Raw genomic sequence first — 22,787 nt, 5'->3', positions numbered from 1 at the left:
CTCAGTACAGCCGCCCACACTCACCACCGCCACGAACAGCCGCCCGCACTCAATACCACCACGCACAGCCGCCTGCCCTCAGCACCGCCACGCACAGCCGCCTGCACTCTCAGCACCGCCACGCACAGCCGCCCGCACTCACCACTGCCACGCACAACCGCCCGCACTCAGCACCACCATGCACAGCCGCCCGCACTCAGCACCGCCACGCACAGCTGCCCGCACTCAGCACCGCCTCGCACAGCCACCCGCACTCACCACCGCCATGCACAGGCGCCCGCACTCACAACCGCGACTCACAGCCGCCCGCACTCACCACCGCCATGCACAGCCGCCCGCACTCAGCACCGCCACGCACAGCCGCTTGCACTCTCAGCACCGCCACGCACAGCCGCCGGCACTCACCACCGCCAAGCACAGCCACCCGCACTCAGCACTGCCACGCACAGCCGCCTGCACTCAGCACCGCCACGCACAGCCGCCCGCACTCAGCACCGCCACGCACAGCCGCCCGCACTCAGCACCGCCACACACAGCCGCCCGCACTCAGCACCGCCACGCACAGCCGCCCGCACTCACCACCGCCATGCACAGCCCCCCGCACTCATAACCGCGACTCACAGCCGCCCGCACTCACCACCGCCATGCACAGCCGCCCGCACTCAGCACCGCCACGCACAGCCGCTTGCACTCTCAGCACCGCCACGCACAGCCACCCGCACTCACCACCGCCAAGCACAGCCACCCGCACTCAGCACCGCCACGCACAGCCGCCTGCACTCAGCACCGCCACGCACAGCCACCCGCACTCAGCACCGCCACACACAGCCGCCCGCACTCAGCACCGCCACGCACAGCCGCCCGCACTCAGCACCGCCACGCACAGCCGCCCGCACTCAGCACCGCCACGCACAGCCGCCCACATTCAGCACCGCCACACACAGCCGCCCGCACTCAGCACCGCCACGCACAGCCACCCGCACTCAGCACCGCCATGTACAGCCGCCCGCACTCAGCACCGCCACGCACAGCCGCCCGCACTCAGCACAGCCGCCCGCACTCAGCACCGCCACGTACAGCGGCCCGCACTCACCACCGCCACGCACAGCCGCCCACACTCAGCACAGCCGCCCGCACTCAGCACAGCCACGCACAGCCTCCCGCACTCAGCACATCCTCCCGCACTCAGCACAGCCTCCCGCACTCAGCACAGCCGCCGGCACTCAGCACAGCCACCGGCACTCAGCACCGCAGCCGGCACTCAGCACTGCCGCCCGCACTCAGCACAGCCACGCACAGCCGCCCGCACTCAGCACCGCCACGCACAGCCACCCGCACTCAGCACCGCCATGTACAGCCGCCCGCACTCAGCACCGCCACGCACAGCCGCCCGCACTCAGCACCGCCGCCCGCACTCAGCACCGCCACGTACAGCCGCCCGCACTCACCACCGCCACGCACAGCCGCCCACACTCAGCACAGCCGCCCGCACTCAGCACAGCCACGCACAGCCTCCCGCACTCAGCACATCCTCCCGCACTCAGCACAGCCTCCCGCACTCAGCACAGCCGCCGGCACTCAGCACAGCCACCGGCACTCAGCACCGCAGCCGGCACTCAGCACTGCCGCCCGCACTCAGCACAGCCGCCCGCACTCAGCACAGCCACGCACAGCCGACCGCACTCAGCACAGCCACCTGCACTCAGCACCGCCATGCACAGCCGCCCGCACTCAGCACAGCCGCCCGCACTCAGTACAGCCGCCCACACTCACCACCGCCACGAACAGCCGCCCGCACTCAATACCACCACGCACAGCCGCCTGCCCTCAGCACCGCCACGCACAGCCGCCTGCACTCTCAGCACCGCCACGCACAGCCGCCCGCACTCACCACTGCCACGCACAGCTGCCCGCACTCAGCACCACCACGCACAGCCGCCCACACTCACCACCGCCACGCAGGGCCGCCTGCACTCAGCACCGCCACGCAGAGCTGCCCGCACTCAGTACCGCCATGCACAGCCGCCCGCACTCAGCACCACCACACACAGCCGCCCGCACTCACCACCACCACGCACAGCCCCCCGCACTCAGCACAGCCGCCCGCACTTAGCACAGCCACGCACAGCCTCCTGCACTCAGCACAGCCTCCCGCACTCAGCACAGCCTCATGCACTCAACACAGCCGCCCGCACTCAGCACAGCCGCCCGCACTCAGCACCGCCACAAACAGCCGCCCGCACTCACCACCACCACGCACAGCCCCCCGCACTCAGCACAGCCGCCCGCACTTAGCACAGCCACGCACAGCCTCCTGCACTCAGCACAACCTCCCGCACTCAGCACAGCCTCCCGCACTCAGCACAGCCGCCCGCACTCAGCACCGCCACAAACAGCCACCCGCACTCACCACCACCACGCACAGCCCCCCGCACTCAGCACAGCCGCCCGCACTTAGCACAGCCACGCACAGCCTCCTGCACTCAGCACAGCCTCCCGCACTCAGCACAGCCGCCCGCACTCAGCACAGCCGCCCGCACTCAGCACAGCCGCCCGCAGTCAGCACAGCCACGCACAGGCGACCGCACTCAGCACAGCTGCCTGCACTCAGCACCACCATGCACAGCCACCCGCACTCAGCACAGCCGCCTGCACTCAGCACAGCCACCCGCACTCAGCACAGCCACGCACAGCCGCCCGCACTCAGCACAGCCACCTGCACTCAGCACCGCCACGCTCAGCCGCCCGCACTCACCACCGCCACGCACAGCCGCCCGCACTCAGCACAGCCGCCCACACTCAGCACAGCCACGCACAGCTGCCGGCACCCAGCACAGCCGCCGGCACTCAGCACAGCCGCCGACACTCAGCACAGCCGCCCTCACTCAGCACAGCCACGCACAGCTGCCTGCACTCAGCACAGCCACCCGCACTCAGCACAGCCACGCACAGCCTCCTGCACTCAGCACAGCCACGCACAGCCGCCGGCACCCAGCACAGCCGCTGGCACTCAGCACAGCCGTCGGCACTCAGCACAGCCGCCCTCACTCAGCACAGCCACGCACAGCCGCCTGCACTCAGCACAGCCGCCCGCACTCAGCACAGCCACGCACAGCCGCCCGCACTCAGCACAGCCACGCACAGCCGCCCACACTCAGCACAGCCGCCCGCACTCAGCACAGCCGCCCGCACTCAGCACAGTCGCACTCGGGCAGTAGAGCCGGAGAGAGAAAGATGAGAGCAACATATAGCAGAATGGAAACAGGAACAGCCAGAATGGGTGCAGCACATTGCAACAGAATGGGGGCACAGGATTGGAGCTGCACATGACAGAATGGGGGCGCACGATGGCAGCAGCACATGACAGAATGGGGGCGCACACATGACAGGATGGGGGTGCAGGATGGGAGCACATGACAGAATGGGAGCAGCACATGACAGAATGGGGGCACAGGATGGGAGCAGCACATGACAGAATGGGGGCACAGGATGGGAGCAGCACATGACAGAATGGGGGAGCACACACATGACAGGATGGGGGTGTAGGATGGGACAGCATATCACAGGATGGGGGCGCAGGATGGGAGCACATGACAGGATGGAGACGCAGGATGGAGCAGCACATAATAGGATGGGGCGCAGGATGGAACAGCACATGACAGGATGGGGATGCAGGATGGAGCAGCACATGACAGGATGGGGGCGCAGGATGGGAGCACATGACAGGATGGGGATGCAGGATGGAGCACCACATGACAGGAAGGGGGCGCAGGATGGAGCAGCACATGACAGGATGGGAGAGCAAGATGGGAGCAGCATGGAGACCATATACCAATATAAATGCTCGCCACCCGGGCGCAGAACGGGTTCAATAGCTAGTTTTATATATACCTAGCTGTAGTTATACGTGGCAATTTTTTAAAATTATTTTTAAGATTATACCATTTTGTTATAAAGCAATCCATAGCCCCCTTTTTTAACATTTATTTGCTTGGTCACGCTACAGACTACAGCCAGGTCATTGCAATACAACAAGAGCGTGAAAATATAATTTTTTACCTATTTTTTTTTTGGGGGGGGCCCAGGCATCAGATGTGAGTGGGCCTAACAATCTGTCTTTCTTTGGGGGATACTATCTAATATTTTTTAGTGTCTTATAACATTTTTGGACATCATTTTGCTGCCCAAAAAAACTTTAGCTGGCCCCCAAAAATTTAGCTACAGTTGTTATATTTATCACTGTGTGCTGCACACATCACGCATCCCATATCATTGTGCTAAATATCTTAAAATTTTAGTACTCCAATTTTATTTTTGTGTGTCATAGCCAACTTTTTGACACAATTTTGGTGTGCCAAAAAAAGGCCACATTTTGATCAGTCTGTTATCTCTGGCTGACGCCTGGTGTATCAGTGGTGTCAAAATCCGTGCTTTGCAGGCAAGCATGGCGGAGGAGTTGGTTTTCTCCTGTCAGATAACTGCTCCTTCACCCCAATCCCACTGCCACCCTCTGTTACCCTCCCTTCCTTTGAGGTGCACTCTGTGCACATCTACTCCCCCTCCAACCTCCAACTGGCTGCCATTTACTGCTTCCCAGGGACAGCCACCACCTTCTTTGACCACTTCACCACCTGGCTAATTCATTTCCTTTCTGCGGACATCCCCACTATCATCATGGGCGATTTCAACATCCCCATTGACACTTCCCTCTCAGCTGCCACTAAACTTCTATCTCTCACTTCCTCTTTTGGCCTCACTCAATGGTCTTCTGCAGCCACTCACAAAGATGGTCATACACTGGACCTCATCTTCACCCGCCTCTGCTCCCTATCTAACCTCTCTAACTCACCTCTTCCACTCTCTGACCACAATCTTCTCACATTCTCATTTCTCTCCACTCCATGTCTACAATCCCCACCCCACAAACTTTCACACCCTCGCCGAAATCTTAAACATCTTGACCTACATTCATTCTCTGAATCCCTCCTCCCTTTCACAGACATAAGTTCCATACACAATGCGGATGACGCTGTCGCTCTATATAACACCACAATAGCTGTAGCTTTGGAATCTGCTGCCCAACTTACACATATCAAAGCTCGCAAAGTCAACAGACAGCCCTGGCACACCAGCCTGACCAAACAACTGAGGCAAGGTTCCAGGGCTGCTGAGTGCAGATGGAAAAGATCCCACTCCAACGAGCACTTCATCGTATTCAAACAGTCCCTCACTACTTTCAAGACCACACTCGCCACAGCTAAACAAACCTACTTCTCATCTCACATATCCTCCCTGTCTCACAACCCTAAACAGTTATTCAACACCTTCAATTCTCTCCTCCGTCCCCCAGCACCTCCTCCCTCCCCACTTATCTCCGCTGAAGACTTTGCCTCATTTTTCAAGCAGAAGATTGATAGCATCAGAGACAGTTTTGGTCAACAAGCCCCAGAGCCCTTCCTCCCGACTTCCCAGCCCTCCACCTCCAAAACCAACTTCTCCACCATTACAGAAGATCAACTCTCCACTCTACTCTCAAGATCGCATCTCACCACCTGTGCACTTGACCTGCTCCCATCCCATCTCATCCCAAACCTCACCACAGTTTTCATCCCAACCCTAACCCATCTCTTCAACCTATCACTAACAACTGGTGTTTTCCCCTCAAGCTTTAAACATTCCTCCATCACACCTATCCTCAAAAAGCCCTCTCTTGACCCATCCTCTGTATCTAGCTATCGCCCTATATCACTTCTTCCTTATGCCTCCAAACTACTGGAACAACACGTTTACCTTGAACTGTTCTCCCATCTCTCTTCTTGCTCCCTCTTTGACCACTTACAATCTGGCTTCCGGTCACACCATTCTATTGAAACTGCCCTAACTAAGGTCAACAACGACCTCTTAACCGCCAAGAGCAAGCGACACTACTCTGTCCTCCTCTTCCTCGACCTGTCGGCTGCCTTTGACACAATGGACCATTCCCTATTATTACAGACCCTCTCATCCCTTGGCATCACAGACTTGGCCCTATCCTGGATCTCATCATACCTAACAGACCGGACATTCAGCGTCTCCCACTCACACACCACCTCCTCACCTCGCCCCCTATCTGTCGGAGTCCCGCAAGGTTCAGTCCGTGGGCCCCTGCTCTTCTCTATTTACACCTTTGGCCTGGGATAGCTCATAGAATCTCATGGCTTTCAGTATCACCTCTATGCTGATGACACACAGATCTACATCTCTGGACCAGATATCACCTCCCAATTAACCAGAATCCCTCAATGTCTGTCCACTATTTCATCCTTCTTCTCCGCTAGATTTCTGAAACTTAACATGGACAAAACAGAATTCATCATCTTTCCCCCATCTCACGCGACCCCCCCAACGAACCTAACCATTACAGTAAATGGCTGCCCACTCTCCCCAGTCCCACAAGCTCGCTGCCTCGAGGTAATCCTTGACGCTGCTCTCTCCTTCAAACCACATATCCAAGCCCTTTCCACTTCCTGCTGACTTCAACTCAAAAATATTTCACGAATCCGTTCATTCCTCAACCAAGAATCTGCAAAAACCCTAGTCCATGCCCTCATCATCTCTCGCCTTGACTACTGCAACCTCCTGCTCTGTGGCCTCCCCTCGAACACTCTCGCACCCCTCAAATCTATTCTAAACTCTGCTGCCCGACTAAGCCACCTGTCCCCCGCTATTCCCCGGCCTCTCCGCTCTGTCAATCCCTCCACTGGCTCCCCATTGCCCAGAGACTCCAGTACAAAACCCTAACCGTGACATACAAAGCCATCCACAACCTGTCTCCTCCATACATCTGTGACCTCGTCTCCCGGTACTTACCTACATGCAACCTCCGATCCTCACAAGATCTCCTTCTCTACTCCCCTCTTATCTTCTCTTCCCACAATCGTATACAAGATTTCTCTCGCGTATCACCCCTACTCTGGAACCCTCTACCACAACACATCAGACTCTCGCCTACCATCGAAATCTTCAAAAAGAACCTGAAGACCCACCTCTTCCGACAAGCCTACAACCTGCAGTAACCACCGATCGACCAAACCGCTGCATGACCAGCTCTATCCTCACCTACTGTATTCTCACCCATCCCTTGTAGATTGTGAGCCTTCGCGGGCAGGGTCCTCACTCCTCCTGTACCAGTTATGACTTGTATTGTTTAAGATTATTGTACTTGTTTTTATGTATACCCCTCCTCACATGTAAAGCACCATGGAATAAATGGCGCTATAACAATAAATAATAATAATAGTAATAATAATATGTTGCATTCTTCTGTCTGCTACCTTTGGTCTACTCAGCATTTATTGTTTTTTAAAAAAAATATACCGTATATACTCGAGTATAAGCCGACCCGAGTATAAGCCGACCCCCTAATTTTGCCACATAAAACTGGGAAAACTTATTGACTCGAGTATAAGCCTAGGGTGGAAAATGCAGCAGCTACCGGTGAATTTCAAAAATAAAAATAGATGCTCCATACCGTTCATTATGGCCCCATAGCTGTGCCATATAGTGCTCTGCACCGTTCATTATGGCCCCATAGCTGTGCTATATAGTGCTCTGCACCGTTCATAATTGCCCCATAGCTGTGCCATATAGTGCTCTGCACCATTATTGTCCCATAGCTGTGCCATATAGTGCTCTGCACCATTATTGCCCCATAGCTGTGCCATATAGTGCTCTGCCCCATTCATTATTGCCCCATAGCTGTGCCATATAGTGCTCTGCACCATTATTGCCCCATAGCTGTGCCATATAGTGCTCTGCACCATTATTGCCCCATAGATGTGCCATATAGTGCTCTGCACCATTGCCCCATAGCTGTGCCATATAGTGCTCTGCACCATTATTGCCCCATAGCTGTGCCATATAGTGCTCTGCACCATTATTGCCCCATAGCTGTGCCATATAGTGCTCTGCACCATTGCCCCATAGCTGTGCCATATAGTGCTCTGCACCATTATTGCCCCATAGATGTGCCATATAGTGCTCTGCACCATTGCCCCATAGCTGTGCCATATAGTGCTCTGCACCATTATTGCCCCATAGCTGTGCCATATAGTGCTCTGCACCATTATTGCCCCATAGCTGTGCCATATAGTGCTCTGCACCATTGCCCCATAGCTGTGCCATATAGTGCTCTGCACCATTATTGCCCCATAGCTGTGCCATATAGTGCTCTGCACCATTATTGCCCCATAGCTGTGCCATATAGTGCTCTGCACCATTGCCCCATAGCTGTGCCATATAGTGCTCTGCACCATTATTGCCCCATAGATGTGCCATATAGTGCTATGCACCATTGCCCCATAGCTGTGCCATATAGTGCTCTGCACCATTATTGCCCCATAGTTGTGCCATATAGTGCTCTGCACCATTATTGCCCCATAGATGTGCCATATAGTGCTCTGCACCATTGCCCCATAGCTGTGCCAAATAGTGCTCTGCACCATTATTGCCCCATAGATGTGCTGCTGCTGCAATAAAAATAATAAAACACATACTCACCTCTCTTGCTTGCAGCTCCTCGGCGCCATCTTCCCGGCGTCTCTCTGCACTGACTGATCAGGCAGAGGGCGGCGCGCACACTATATGCGTCATCGAGCCCTCTGACCTGCACAGTCAGTGTGGAGAGAGAGACGCCGGGAAGATGGAGACAGCGCCCGGCGGGTGGAACGCGGACAGGTGAATATGTGATACTTACCTGCTCCCGGCGTCCCTGGCTCCTTCCCCCGGACAGCTGGTCTTCGGTGCCGCAGCCTCTTCCTCTGTCAGCGGTCACCGGCACCGCTGATTAGAGAAATGAATTATGCGGCTCCGCCCCTATGGGAGGTGGATCCGCCTATTCATTTCTCTAATGAGCGGTCCCACGTGACCGCTGAACAGGGGAAGAGCTGCTGCACCTGGAGACCGTGGGACGGGCAGGGGAGCGCCAGGATCGCCGGGACTAGGTAAGTATGCCTCAGCGCCCTCTCCCCCTCACCCGCTGACCATGACTCGAGTATAAGCCGAGGGGGCACTTTCAGCCCAAAAATTTGGGCTGAAAATCTCGGCTTATACTCGAGTATATACGGTATATATACAGTCTGTTATCTCCATCACACACCTGGTGTATCTGTGGTGTAAAAATCTTCTGTTTGCAGGCATACGTTTCATTGTTCTGTATGCTAGACTTGATATACTCAGTATTTATTGTTTTACAAAAAATAATTTAAGAAAATTTATACAGTCTGTTATGTCAGGCTGAGGCCTGGTGTATCTGTGGTGTAAAAATCTTCTGTTTGCAAGCATAAGTTGCATAGTTCTGTCTGCTAGCCTTGTTCAACTCATTTTTATTTATTTCAGAAAATCACCAAAACCCCCCCAAAAAAGTCCTCGACTTCAACCAACACCACCCAGTTCATCTTGATGCACATTTGCTGTGTGATCTGGAACAGGTTCTGCAGAAGAGCGTTTGCTGCATTCTAATATCTCCGGGTGTAAAAGAGCAGCCAATTATTCATATCTCGGGGGCTGATCAGGACGGGACCCCTCTGCTCTCGCAAACCAATCAGCAAACTGCGGATTATATTTCGCAGATTTGTCTTTTTGCATGATTTATTTCCGGAGGTGTGATTCTCCCTTCGAACTGTAGCAGTTCGGTAACAAAATTCAGACCCCAGTCACGTAGCTCTTTCTGAACTCTGTCATCCATGTGTGTGTAGTTCATGAACTTCCCAACTTGCCACTCCCTCTGTTCTGATGGTAAGCGAGTGTGAATGGCCAGGTCTTTATTGATGTTGACGTCGGTTCTCATTCTGTCGGTCAGACCTGTTAGGTTACAGAACTCTGGCACCAGTATCATGGCTCTGTCTGTGGCTCCCGGCTTGGGGCTCTGGGGGACGTTCACAATTAATGGCTGGATCATGTCTTTCACTTGTTCATTGTATTGGTTCTGATAGCAGTCCACAAAGATGATCTTGCTTCCATCTGCCTTCTTGAAGGTGGACGCTGTAGTCATGTTCCAGGCGATCCCGTCTATAAGGTAGGTTTTAGTGTTGGACTTGGTGAGGACGATCTGTCCAATCAGCTCCTTGCAGCTGGTGTCCTTGAACCTCTGAGGGCCACACGAGGAGTAGAGGCTGCTCATGATGTCGTGCACAGTCTCGTTTCGAGGACTTTATGGCTGACATCAATGCTCAACATGACGCTGGACTCGTACTGGAGGATGGAGGTGGAAAACCCAGGGCAGATGGCGAGTCGATGGGCTCTGACTTTGGTGGCATTGCTCCGGTTGTAATAGTCGCATCCTATCTGCTTCATAACCATTATCTTCAGGAGTCTTCGGGAAATTATGTTATAGAAATGGAAGCAGGTGGGCGATGTCGGTGGAAGCTCATTGGTCAGGGTGATTGTTCTCTCCATTTCGAGTTTGGCTGAACACCTCAGTGACCTTATTCAGACTTTTTGGTAAAAACAACACAGTTCCATCAACGTCAGCGCCTTCCCGATGGTTTCTTCATGCTGGTACAGGAGGCCATACCGCAAACTCTTGGACTCCATGGCGGCATTGAAGTCAAGGTGATACTGGTACAGGGCCTGCTGTGGTCGGGACACCAGCTTGATGTGGTTGGCCAAAAGAGCAATCTTGGTTCCAAAGGTACCAGTTTCGATTTTTGGACGTGTTTGATAGTCTGCTGGGTGTTCAACCCGACGTCATGGAAGTCATTCCAACGGCCGCTCTGTTCCCCGATAGACACCTTCAGAACCTCTGGCGATGGTCTCTCTGCTGCCGCTGCCAGCAAACCTCTCTGGTGCCCTCTTCCAACTTGCAAAAGTTCAGGCACTGACTGCTGAGATCTGACTGCTGGCCAGGGTCCTTGGGGCTGCTGTACCTATCCAGGTGGTCTTTGTGGGGCCTGCTCCTGCACACGAGCTTGGCCACGGGCGCGGGATCTGGCTCTTCAGCTCATCTTTTACTTCATACACAAACCACGCACTAGTGTTAATTGTGCCTAGTTTTAATGAGACATTCAATAATGTTTACTTATTCTTCACCCTTCTTGTATGCTGCTACAGCCATTCAATTTCTGGGCAAGGATGTCTATGATACTGCGCATTAATATTTTTTTGAAGCTGTAACCCCCATGGGGAAATGTTTGTCGGGCCATGCACTTAGTGTATGGGCAATACAAGTCTAGGAGACCAGCTCCTTTAAATTGGGCCTAGTTTCTCCACCACTAGATCAGCAGGGTTCACATGTTCCGTGCTGCTACAGTCAATTTTTTAGCAAGGGTGTCTATGATACCAATTAAATATTTTAAAAAAATGTATCCCCCATGGGGAAATGTTTGTCAGCCCATACACTTAGTGTATGGGCATTGCAAGTCTAGGAGACCTGCTCCTTTGTAATGGGACAGTTTTTTTATGAGGCCCTCCTCCATGTTTCTTCCAAGGGGGATTGGGGTGCGTGCAAATTTGGGTCAAGGCGGCCCTTGCATTTAATGCATAAGGAAACAGTATTGCAGGACCAACTAAAGAATGTGAAGTGGGTTTTCCTGTGGCCATCCAGTACCTGGGTTCAAAGGCTTATTGGGGTGCATATGACTTGGTAGCAGGGCAGGCCTTGCAGTTAATACATAAGAAAACAGTATGGCAGGACCAACTGAAGAATGTGAAGTGGGTTTTCCTGTGGCCATCCAGTACCTGGGTTCAAAGGCTTATTGGGGTGCATATGACTTGGAAGAAGGGCAGGCCTTGCAGTTAATACATAAGAAAACAGTATGGCAGGACTAACTGAAGAATGTGTAGTGGGTTTTCCTGTGGCCATCCAGTACCTGGCTTATTGGGGTGCATATGACGTGATAGCAGGGCATTTTTTCAGGAAGCCCTCCTGTACCTCTCATGAAAGTGGTGTTGGGGTGCGTTGTAATTGTTGGCAGCCCAGCCACTCACTGCATAGGCAATAACAGCATAGGAGACCAACTGTTTAATAATGGCACTTTAATAAAATTAATGTCGCCTGATGCCCCTCTAAAAATAGTCTTTGTGACTTTAAGAGTTCCTCCTTCATAAATGAAACAAGATGTGTCTCCTTATGTGTCACACACCACATGGCCAGCTAGGGTTGTTAAATGTTACAATGCATTTGTATTGGTTGAAAGCAATGTAAAACTTGAAAAATGCATCAAAAACACTGCGTGTGAACATAGCCCTAGTGGTGGAGGAACATTTTGGCCTGGGGTTAATTATTTTGCCTTATGTACAAGTCATTACCCTGGAAAGGATGTACCTTAACATATTTCCCAGCAAAATCCATTTTGGTTTCGTTTTTGTATGTTTTTTGTTGCACCTGTAAAAATGGCATGAAACTCTGACAACAGCTCAGACAGCTGTGACCTTGGAGTTAGAAATGTTTCCAGGGGCGATCCCCATGAGGTCCCATGTCATTTGACGATCAAATATACCCCAAAGACTTTAGTAATAAATGTAAAAAATACTTTATTAGAAAAATGATCAGAACAGGAGACACAGGAAAAACAAGGCACATGCCGTTTCACACATGTTTGGAAACGCAAGGGTGCACACCATGCAAATGGCTTTGAATATACAGAGGAATGAAAATGATCATGATCTAAATATATATATACACAATGTAATCCTCTGAGCTGGCAACACAGGCACTATATTGGTATTAAATGGCCTATTACAAGATACATGGTATACAATTTACCTGCGGAGCACAGAGATCAATCCCACCACGGTGTGCACCCGCCCCGACGCGCGTTTCGGCGTGATGGCCTTTTTCAAGGGGTGACGAAATGCCCCGTCCTATGCCAACTTGTTCCTGGGGCTGTGGGAGAGGGACCTCCCCCCGTCAGATCGGAGTGTGTCGATGGACCGCATCCCCTTTTGGGTGCGGTACATCAACGACATTTTTCTGATCTGGCAGGGGAATTTGGATCAACTAAGGGAATTCATGGAGGAGATCAACCGTAATGAGAGGAACATCCATATTACTTACCATTGTGATGGTAATACGGTTGATTTCCTTGATGTTAAAGTATGGAGAGATCAGGATGATATCCTACAGACAACAATCTTCAGAAAGGAAACGTCCACCAATATGTTGCTCCACGCTTCCTCCGCCCATCCCAAGCCTCTGGTGGATTCCATCCCCGTTGGTCAGTTTCTGCGTCTCCGCAGAATCTGTTCCAGCGATTATGAATTCCAACGTAATGCACGGGACCTTTGTGTGAGATTTCGAGAAAGGGGATATAGTGGTAGAGTGGTCAAAAGAGCCTTTAATAGAGCTAGGCATTCGTCACGTCAATCCTTATTATATAGACAGAAGGTTGATAAAAGTGACAAGAAAATAAGATTTATCACCAACTACCATGCCCAGTTTTCTCGAATGAAAAGCTGCCTTCAGAGGGCATGGCCCATTCTTCAGACTGATCCAGTTTTAAGTCAATTACTCTCTCCTACACCTAATATCACCATAAGATGGGCTAAAAACCTCAGAGACCATCTTGTACACAGCCATTACCATCATGAACCAAGACCTACCTTCCTTGATAATGGACGTCCTAGGGGTGGTTGCACTCCTTGTGGCCGGTGCGTCGCCTGCCCCAACGTGGATCGCACTATGACATTTTTCAATTCAGCTGAAACAAGAACATATGAGATCAGAAAAAACATTACATGTACATCCCGCTATGTGGTTTATTTTGCTTTATGTCCATGTAGATTGATCTACATTGGTATGACTTCTCGTCAATTGAAGGTGCGTGTCCGCGAGCACATTCTGGGGATCGAGGAGGCGGCCGGCCACGATGATGTAACCACGCTTAGGACATTACCACAGCATTTTAAACAATTCCATGGGTGTGACAGCTCTTTATTAATGATAAGGGGAATTGATATGATTACCCCGAATATTCGAGGAGGTGGTCTTAAACAAAAACTAGCATGCTGTGAGACAAGATGGATCTGGGCATTAGATACCATCTATCCAAAAGGGCTAAACAAAACAATTAGTTTCGCTCCATTTTTATAGTGGAAGTGGTATTTTCCGTTTATTAACACATGTTTGTTATTCTCCATGATTTTAACTTTATTTTAACCTTTTATTTTGTACTCACCACCTCATGCTGGTTTTCTATGGGCGGTCCTTTTTGATGATGGGGATGATTGGACATATGAATTCTTCTTCCAGCTGGCGTTCCTGAAATATAAGAAGCTATATTTTGATTCATCATTTGTTGGAAACAATATAGTGTATGAATATACGGATTCATTACAGAAAGTTACTTTATATTATGATTAGTGTTGAGCATTCCGATGCTGCAAGTATCGGGTATCGGCCGATACTTGCTGTATCGGAATTCCGATACCGGGATTCCGATACTCTTGTGGTATCGGGTATCGGGTATCGGAACAACATTAATGTTAAAATGTGTAAAATAGAGAATTAAAATAAAAAATATCGCTATACTCACCTGTCCGACGCAGCCGGGACCTCAGCGCAGGAACCGGCAGCGTTGTTTGTTTAAAATTCCCGCTTTTACATGGTTACGCGAAGTCCCGGCTTGTGATTGGTCAGGGCGGCCATGTTGCCGGGCCGCGGACCAATCACAGCAAGCCGTGACGAAAATACGTCACGGCTTGCTGTGATTGGTCCGCGTCCCGGCAACATGGCCGCCATTAACCAATCACAAGCCGTGACGTCACGGGAGGCTGGAAACGCGCTCATTTTAAAAAGGGCGCGTGTCCAGCCTCCCGTGACGTCACGGCTTGTGATTGGTTGCGTCGCGGTCAACCAATCACAAGCCGGGAGGCTGGACACGCGCCCATTTCAAAATGAGCGCGTCCAGCCTCCCGGCTTGTGATTGGTTGATCGCGGCGCAACCAATCACAAGCCGTGACGTCACGGGAGGCTGGACACGCGCCCATTTCAAAATGAGCGCGTCCAGCCTCCCGGCTTGTGATTGGTTGATCGCGGCGCAACCAATCACAAGCCGTGACGTCACGGGAGGCTGGACACGCGCCCATTTTAAAATGAGCGCGTGTCCAGCCTCCCGTGACGTCCCGGCTTGTGATTGGTCAGGGCGGCCATATTGCCGGGACGCGGACCAATCACAGCAAGCCGTGACGTAATTTCGTCACGGCTTGCTGTGATTGGTCCGCGTCCCGGCAACATGGCCGACCTGACCAATCACAAGCCGGGAATTCACGTAACCAAGTAATAGCGCGATTTTTAAACAAACAACGCTGCCGGTTCCCTCGCTGAAGTCCCGGCTGCGTCGGACAGGTGAGTATAGCGATATTTTTTATTTTAATTCTTTCTTTTACACATTTATATGGTTCCCAGGGCCTGAAGGAGAGTTTCCTCTCCTTCAGACCCTGGGAACCATTAGGGATACCGTCCGATACATGAGTCCCATTGACTTGTATTGGTATCGGGTATCGGTATCGGATTGGATTCCGATACTGTGACGGTATCGGCCGATACTTTCCGATACCGATACTTTCAAGTATCGGACGGTATCGCTCAACACTAATTATGATGGTTTCCTTGTTTTGCTTCTTTTTCTGTGTTTGTGTGGCAGCTTATGATTAATATTTCATTCTGTATGTAACTTGCCCTTAATTTTTATGTCTTGTATCTTACCCGTTTTGTCCAGTAGATATATTATTGACCGCCCTTCTTTTTGTTATTTTTTGTGAGCATTATGATGATATTTGTTATGTTTTCCATTGATTTACACCGCTATACATACCTACTAGATTGTATTTTATTACCATTGCGCTACCGTCACATTATACTGGTTTCTTTATTGCGGCACCGTATCCAGCTTGTACGCATGCGTGCTACAGGCCCCTGCACGCTTGTCGGCTTCCGGCGTCTCAGGTGCCATGGTGCTCCGACGCTGTGCGCGTGACGCCGGCGCCGACCTGTGTCTTCGGCCACCGTAGCAATGCATGCGTCACACCAAGCGGACACCAAGCTGTGCTTGGATCCATACTGTATATAGCTGTATCCATCAAGTCTTAAGTTAACCAAAGATATAAGTATTAAACCTGATTGACTGCAGATTTTGAACATAGAATTATAAACATTTACAACAATGTACAGACAAAAAAGAGATTAAGTAAAATTACAATTATGTTTTTAGAAAGTTATTTGGCACTCAGAAATGGTGCCACTCTCATCAAGATTCAATATCAGCCTTATTTAGAATTGGCATGCTTGTGATCAGTAGGTTTCTAAATCACTAGTTCTATAACCAGTTAATGTTTGACCAACTCACTGCTTCAGACTTAGTTTTCTTGGGACTAAAAAAGAAAATCAGCCAATGTACACATCCAAGTTCAAAAATATTGTAAAATTATTTTTTATCCTTAGGATATCCATGGGAGACATAATGTTTTGTTTTCTTTTATCAACCTATATGAAAGAAACCCTAATGGAAAATGATGATCTTCTAAGTCATCTCTGTTTGAGGTTGACTTTTGTGGAACTTTGTGGACCAATATTATCTCAGATCCTTATATAAACTGTTGGACCACTTCAATTGAGTCTAATTATGTCACTTTTTCTTCCTATACAGATATCATAGGACATCACAACTATGTTGAAACTACTAAGAATTCTCATAATTGTGCTTTTTATAGCAATTGTCAGTTTTTTAACTAAAATAGCCATCAAACAAAAAGACATGTTTATCCCTGACTTCTTAATTCACAAAAGTTTGATATTTTATTCTTCAAGAGGAAAAAATGCAATCAGCTACAATATTAGCCAAACATTCAATGATGAATATGTATTTGAAAGGGATGTTCTTCAGCAACGAAAAAATATCTTATTTATGGAAACGACAGACAGAATGGATGAGCCATCCTTGGTTTTATGTTCTGTGGAATCAGCAGCTCGAATGTATCCGGACAGACCAGTTGTCTTCTTCATGAAAAGACTAGGAGACATAGTCACTGAAGATGATGAGAAGAAAGCTCAGAAACATTACCCATCCCTCTCATTTTATAAGAATATCTACATTTTCCCTTTAAAGTTAAAAGAATTGTTTGCTGACACACCATTTCAGGAATGGTTTAAGAAGGTAAGAGTTTTTATATGCAAAATAATGGAGGAGATTTAACAAAATTCATACAATTAAAAAGGAAAATAATTGCTTTCTTTTTCCAATGCCACATCTTACTTTCATTTTCCAAAAGGCCTCTTTTGACTTGCATGCATTTTGTTATATCTTGCTCATTATTTATAAAAAAAATACTCAAGTACACAGAACTTGATTATATTTTTATAGTTTTTTTATACCCCAATTTTATAAGACAATGAAAATAAATCTTTAAAAGACGTCTATATTTTTACAATCATTAGGAAACAATTTCATATATAACTGTTACTTTTTAGGTTCTCTGTCAGAAATGTCAACAGAATTCACAGGAAGAATATTTTGAGTGCATCTCCAGTTTAAAAGGCTGACAATGTGACACACCCACCAGGGCCATGGGGTACACGGAAGCGGGTTGGACAGTTCTTTGGGGAAGTCATGGGGCTGTGATCCCACTCCGTGGCCCTGGCTGTTACGTAAAATGGGGAATATGTATATGGGATTTAACATGACAACACCTGTGGTGTTCGGCAACAGATGGCCGACGCTGCTAAAGGAGACTGCTGGGGCTGATGGTGACGCAGCTGGGATGTTTCTGCTCCCCACAGGTGGAGTGGGCCTCAGGGCTACCATTTATGTCAGGCTTTCTGTACCTTGTGGTGCAGGACTCGGGGCGCAAGCAATCACTGAATGACACAAGGGCTATAGTTTTCTTTTCCTTTACTTGATGGTTGATGGTACAGATGGGGGTACTTGTAACAGATCATAATGGAAAGCCGGGCAGCCTGGAAGCAATTTTTGGATACACTTGGCCAGGTAGGTACGGAGGCCTTCCTTCTGTGCTGTCCTCCCTTTTTCCTTGCTGCCTAACAGCTCACCCTCCTGCTGCTAACTGTCTCTCTCTGTTATTAAAACTAACTGTTGCCCATATGGCAGGCAGCTCGAGCCTATCACAGGTGCCTCTCCTTTGTGTCGGCTCTGGGTTCTGGTATGCTGTTGTGCCATGGGGTATTAGATCGGGCCAGGAGACCTGCAGTCCCCTGCCTTCCGGATTTAGCTGTCGGGACTTCAGTACCTACACAACCATGGACACTGGTATCCAGTTCCTAGAGCTCAGCTCTGGGGCGAGTTTAATTACAGCTCCACTCCCCAGGTTCTGCTCTACTTCTCTCCTACTGACACCTGGTAAGGGGACCCTTTCTTGCTTCCAGGCATAACATTACTACATGTGAGGGAGGCAATGCCACTGTGGCAACTAGACTCCTGGGGTGCCACAAATGGATAATGGCAGACCCCGTTGTGTAGGAATTGATTGGATCCATGTAGTGTGGTGGTATCCTTTGTTCGATGGATTTAGTAGAGCATTGTGACTTTTGTTAAAGCAAAGACACTACACAAATAAGAGAATTAATTTAAAGGATAGAAAATGCCACCATTTTATGAAATTTGATTCTCAATTAAAATGGATTTATTTGAACGAGTTTACAAAAATGCAAACTAAGGCTAGACAAACTGTTAAAAAAATTAGTAATACTCACCTCACCACTCAACTGTCCCTCTACCCATGTGCCTCTTCTTTTCCTTTCCACGTTGTGCTCATCTTTTAGAGCCTCATTAATCAAGACCATGATTTCTGGCTTTACTAAGGTAGCCGACATCACTGGACACTGCGCCATTACAGCACATTTTATGATGTCACGGTGTTACGACATCCAGCACCTGAGTGATGGCACTGTGCACAGTGATGTATGAGACCTAATAAACACGAGAGATCCAAAACTGTGTGCATAGTTCAAAGAGAATAAACATGATAGGGTATGGGGAAAAGAAGACCTGGTATAGGTGACTGCTGAGCTATTATTTTAATTTTACATTTTAGGTTTAGCTTTAAGGTCTGGAGAAACCTCAGAGCACATTAATGAACATTTTATTTGTAGCAAATAACGTCACTCCTAATCAAATTTCAATGTAAAATCATGATTTGGCAATTCGAATCTTGGCAGGTTTGGTCATCTCTTGTCTCAACCTCTAGAACTTCCAACGCTTCTAAAAATTAAGGTATTTCACAAAATTGTTTCATTGATTTGCCCTGCATATTGGTAATTCTAAGAATCTGTGCAGGAAACCATAGATGTCCCCATATATTAGAATGGAGAAGAACTGAATTTCTCCGCACTGTGCAGGGTGCAGGGAAAGTTACTGGATGGACACAATTCGGGCGAGAGCACTTCAGCAGAGGTGAAGATCCTAGGAACGGAGTAGAGTTGATAGTAGTGTTTATAATGTAACACAGTTAAAAATTCAACTTTGCTGCCCCTCCCCCCAAAGGGAGCTTATCTGAAATGTGCTAGTCACCTATACTGTGCTCAAGCAATTTCTAATCATGCAAGATATTAGTCCAAGGAGATCATGGATATATTCCTATATCTCACACACTGAGAAATCTGCTCTAAGCAATGGTGGGGACTTGTAATTTTTCTGCTGTGTTACTGCTTGCTTTTCATTGGTCAATGTCATAGAATAAAAAGGAGTAAACGCCCCCAGACAAAACTGTATGATAACGTCCACTTGGACTGAAAAAAGGTAACTCATTATGTGCCAAATATTTTGATTGCTAATATATAAAAAAAAATTTGAAATGTCCTATTTAACTATCATCCTAATAGGTACAGATTCTGAAAATATTGCTCCCTAAAGCGACTGTGCATGTCGGATTCTATTCTTTTAACAAAAAAAATAACATATTGTGATGACAAATTACATCTATAGTGTCTCAAAGTAATCTAAAGTTACTGTTTCCACAGAGCAATTATTGCTAGATTATCTGAGAACTTGCTCTAAAGTAAAAAATGTTCTTTTAAATAATTAATTTGAAATAAAAATGTTTATATAATTCTGTTATTATTATTTTTGTATGCTTAGATAGACCCAAAGAAAGAAATCTACTGGACAAATAATAAATCAAATGCTGGCAGATTGGCTATGATGTGGAAATATGGAGGCATTTACATGGATACTGATGTAATTTCCATTCAGCCCATTCTTGAAGACAATTTTCTAGCTGCAGAAAACTTACAACATACCAGCAGTAGTGTTTTTGGTCTTTCTCCACATCACAAACTGACATGGGAGCTTATGGAAAACTTTGTACAGAATTATAAAGGCAATGAATGGGGACATCAAGGGCCTGGACTTTTCACGCGTGTTGTGAAGAAGCATTGTGTTCCCAAGTTCACATCTGTAGATCATGTTAAATGTGAAAATGTCTCCTACTTTCATCCCGAACGTTTCTATCCCATTTATCATTCATCTTGGAGAAGGTACTTTGAGGTTTGGAAAAATGTGCCATCCTTTAAAGATTCATATGCTCTTCATCTCTGGAACTATATGAATAAAGAAAGAATATCCATGGTGGTTGGAAGCAACACCTTGGTAGAACATCTCTATAAACAATATTGCCCTTCCACTTATAAAGGAGTTTTAAATAAAACTGTCTCCTAGGAAGGGGGAGACTGCCATATAAAAAGTACTTTATAATATATTAAAGTAATAAAAGAAAGAATAGTACATTTAAAAAAGTTTATATCAGTAAAGGAAAGTAAACACTAATCTTTGTTATGTGCGTTTTTATATTATCGCTGATCTTGAATAAAACGTCTACCGAGATTAGAGATTGGCAAAAGATGATAACTTCCTTTATTTAAATACACTTGATGGTGGCCCGATTCTAACGCATCGGGTATTCTAGAATATGCATGTCCACGTAGTATATTGCACAGCCCACATAGTATATTGCACAGCCCACATAGTATATTGCCCAGCCACGTAGTATATTGCCCAGCCGTGCAGTATATTGCCCAGCCACATAGTATATTGCCCAGCCACATAGTATATTGCACAGTCACATAGTATATTGCCCAGCCACATACTATATTGCCCAGCCACATAGTATACAGCACAGAGCCACGTAGTATACAGCACAGACACATAGTATACAGCACAGAGCCACATAGTATATTGCCCAATCACATAGTATATTGGCTAGTCACGTAGTATGCACCATATCCCTGTTAAAAAAAAGAATTAAAATAAAAAATAGTTATGTACTCACCCTCCGTTGGACCCGGATCGAAGCGGCCGGTTACCGATGCTCCTCGCCCGCTCCGGTCTGAAGAGTGCATTGAGGTCTCGCGAGATGATGACGTAGTGGTCTCGCGAGACCGCACGTCATCATCTTGCGAGACCGCAATGCATGGAGCGGTCACCGGGGCGTCGCAAGGTGCGTCGGTAACCAGCCGCTTCGATCCGGGGACCAACGGAGGGTGAGTATGTAACTATTTTTAATTTGTTTTATTAATTTTAACATTAGATCTTTTTACAATTCATGCTGCATAGGCAGCATGAATGAATAGCAAAAATGTGGTCACACAGGGTTAATAGCAGCGTTAACCGAGTGCGTTACACCGCGGTCAACGCTGCCATTAACCCTGTGTGAGCGCTGACCGCTATGTCATCATCTCGCGAGACCGCAATGCACGGAGCGGTCACCGGGGCGTCGCACGGTGCGTCGGTAACCGGCCGCTTCGATCCGGGGACCAACGGAGGGTGAGTATGTAACTATTTTTAATTTGTTTTATTAATTTTAACATTAGATCTTTTTACAATTCATGCTGCATAGGCAGCATGAATGAATAGCAAAAATGTGATCACACACGGTTAATAGCAGCGTTAACCGAGTGCGTTACACCGCGGTCAACGCTGCCATTAACCCTGTGTGAGCGCTGATTGGAGGGGAGTACGGAGCGGGCACTGACTGCGGGGAGGAAGGAGCGGCTATTTTTCCGCCGGACTGTGCCCGTCGCTGATTGGTCGTGGCTGTTTTGCCACTACCAATCAGCGACTTGGATTTCCATGACAGACAGAGGTCGCGACCAATGAATATCCGTGACAGACAGACAGAAAGACAGACAGAGAGACGGAAGTGACCCTTAGACAATTATATATAGATAGATATCTTGTTTTTTTGCATTTACTTTGCTGACTTTTGTGACATCCACCATCAGTTAAAATATTGTACACTTATAACTACATCATAAACTATTATTCCATCAATAAACTTTTATAATTACAAGAAAACCTGAGCACACAGAATAAAAAGTATGTGAAAAAGGTAAACTCATAACCATATTGCTTATTTTACGCAGCAGTGAAAATGATACCAAAATGTGTCTGTTTGACTACTTTCGGAACAGCCCGGACGTTAATTGTTTATATTTCTAAAATGTTACTGCATAGTACAGCAGCAGGATGCAATTGTGCAGTGGCTGAAGTGGGGAGCTAGCTGTCAGACACTGTGGCTCCTCATAAAGTAGGCAGTGATGGTTTGTTTCCATTTTTGCCTTCCTGAGTGCAGTATACACAATACTGCACAAGTACTACATATACAGTAATAGGAAGCCCTTTATGCGCTTGTTCCTTCAGATCCATGTGATCAATGGGTACGAAAGTAGTGGGAGATGCTGAGTCCTCTGAGAATCAGACAGCTCTGTTATGCAGCCATAAGGATGAATTTCTTCTGTAACTAGAGCTTTTATTATGACCCTAGTTATAGGGAAAATCAGGTTGAAAAAAAAGTTATTTAAA

The 22,787-nt window shown here is 48.3% G+C and overlaps 1 protein-coding gene and 1 pseudogene across 1 annotated transcript in view; one reads left to right on the top strand and one right to left on the bottom strand.

Moving 5' to 3' along the window:
* The window catches only part of LOC143810132 (alpha-1,4-N-acetylglucosaminyltransferase-like), a 125,522-nt gene extending 104,857 nt beyond the window's left edge, over window positions 1-20,665 (top strand). The window contains exons 2-3 of the mRNA XM_077293021.1: window positions 16,623-17,129; window positions 20,067-20,665. Coding sequence (XP_077149136.1) covers window positions 16,644-17,129; window positions 20,067-20,645 — 1,065 coding nt within the window. The 5' untranslated portion in view covers window positions 16,623-16,643 and the 3' untranslated portion in view covers window positions 20,646-20,665. The remainder of the gene's footprint in view (window positions 1-16,622; window positions 17,130-20,066) is intronic.
* LOC143804034 (piwi-like protein 1 pseudogene) lies at window positions 9,495-10,982 on the bottom strand (annotated as a pseudogene).
* Window positions 20,666-22,787: the final 2,122 nt, after the last annotated feature.

This window comes from Ranitomeya variabilis, chromosome 2 (assembly GCF_051348905.1).
Source record: "Ranitomeya variabilis isolate aRanVar5 chromosome 2, aRanVar5.hap1, whole genome shotgun sequence".
Lineage (NCBI taxonomy): Eukaryota > Metazoa > Chordata > Amphibia > Anura > Dendrobatidae > Ranitomeya > Ranitomeya variabilis.
This window is presented reverse-complemented; position numbering and strand designations above follow the sequence as displayed.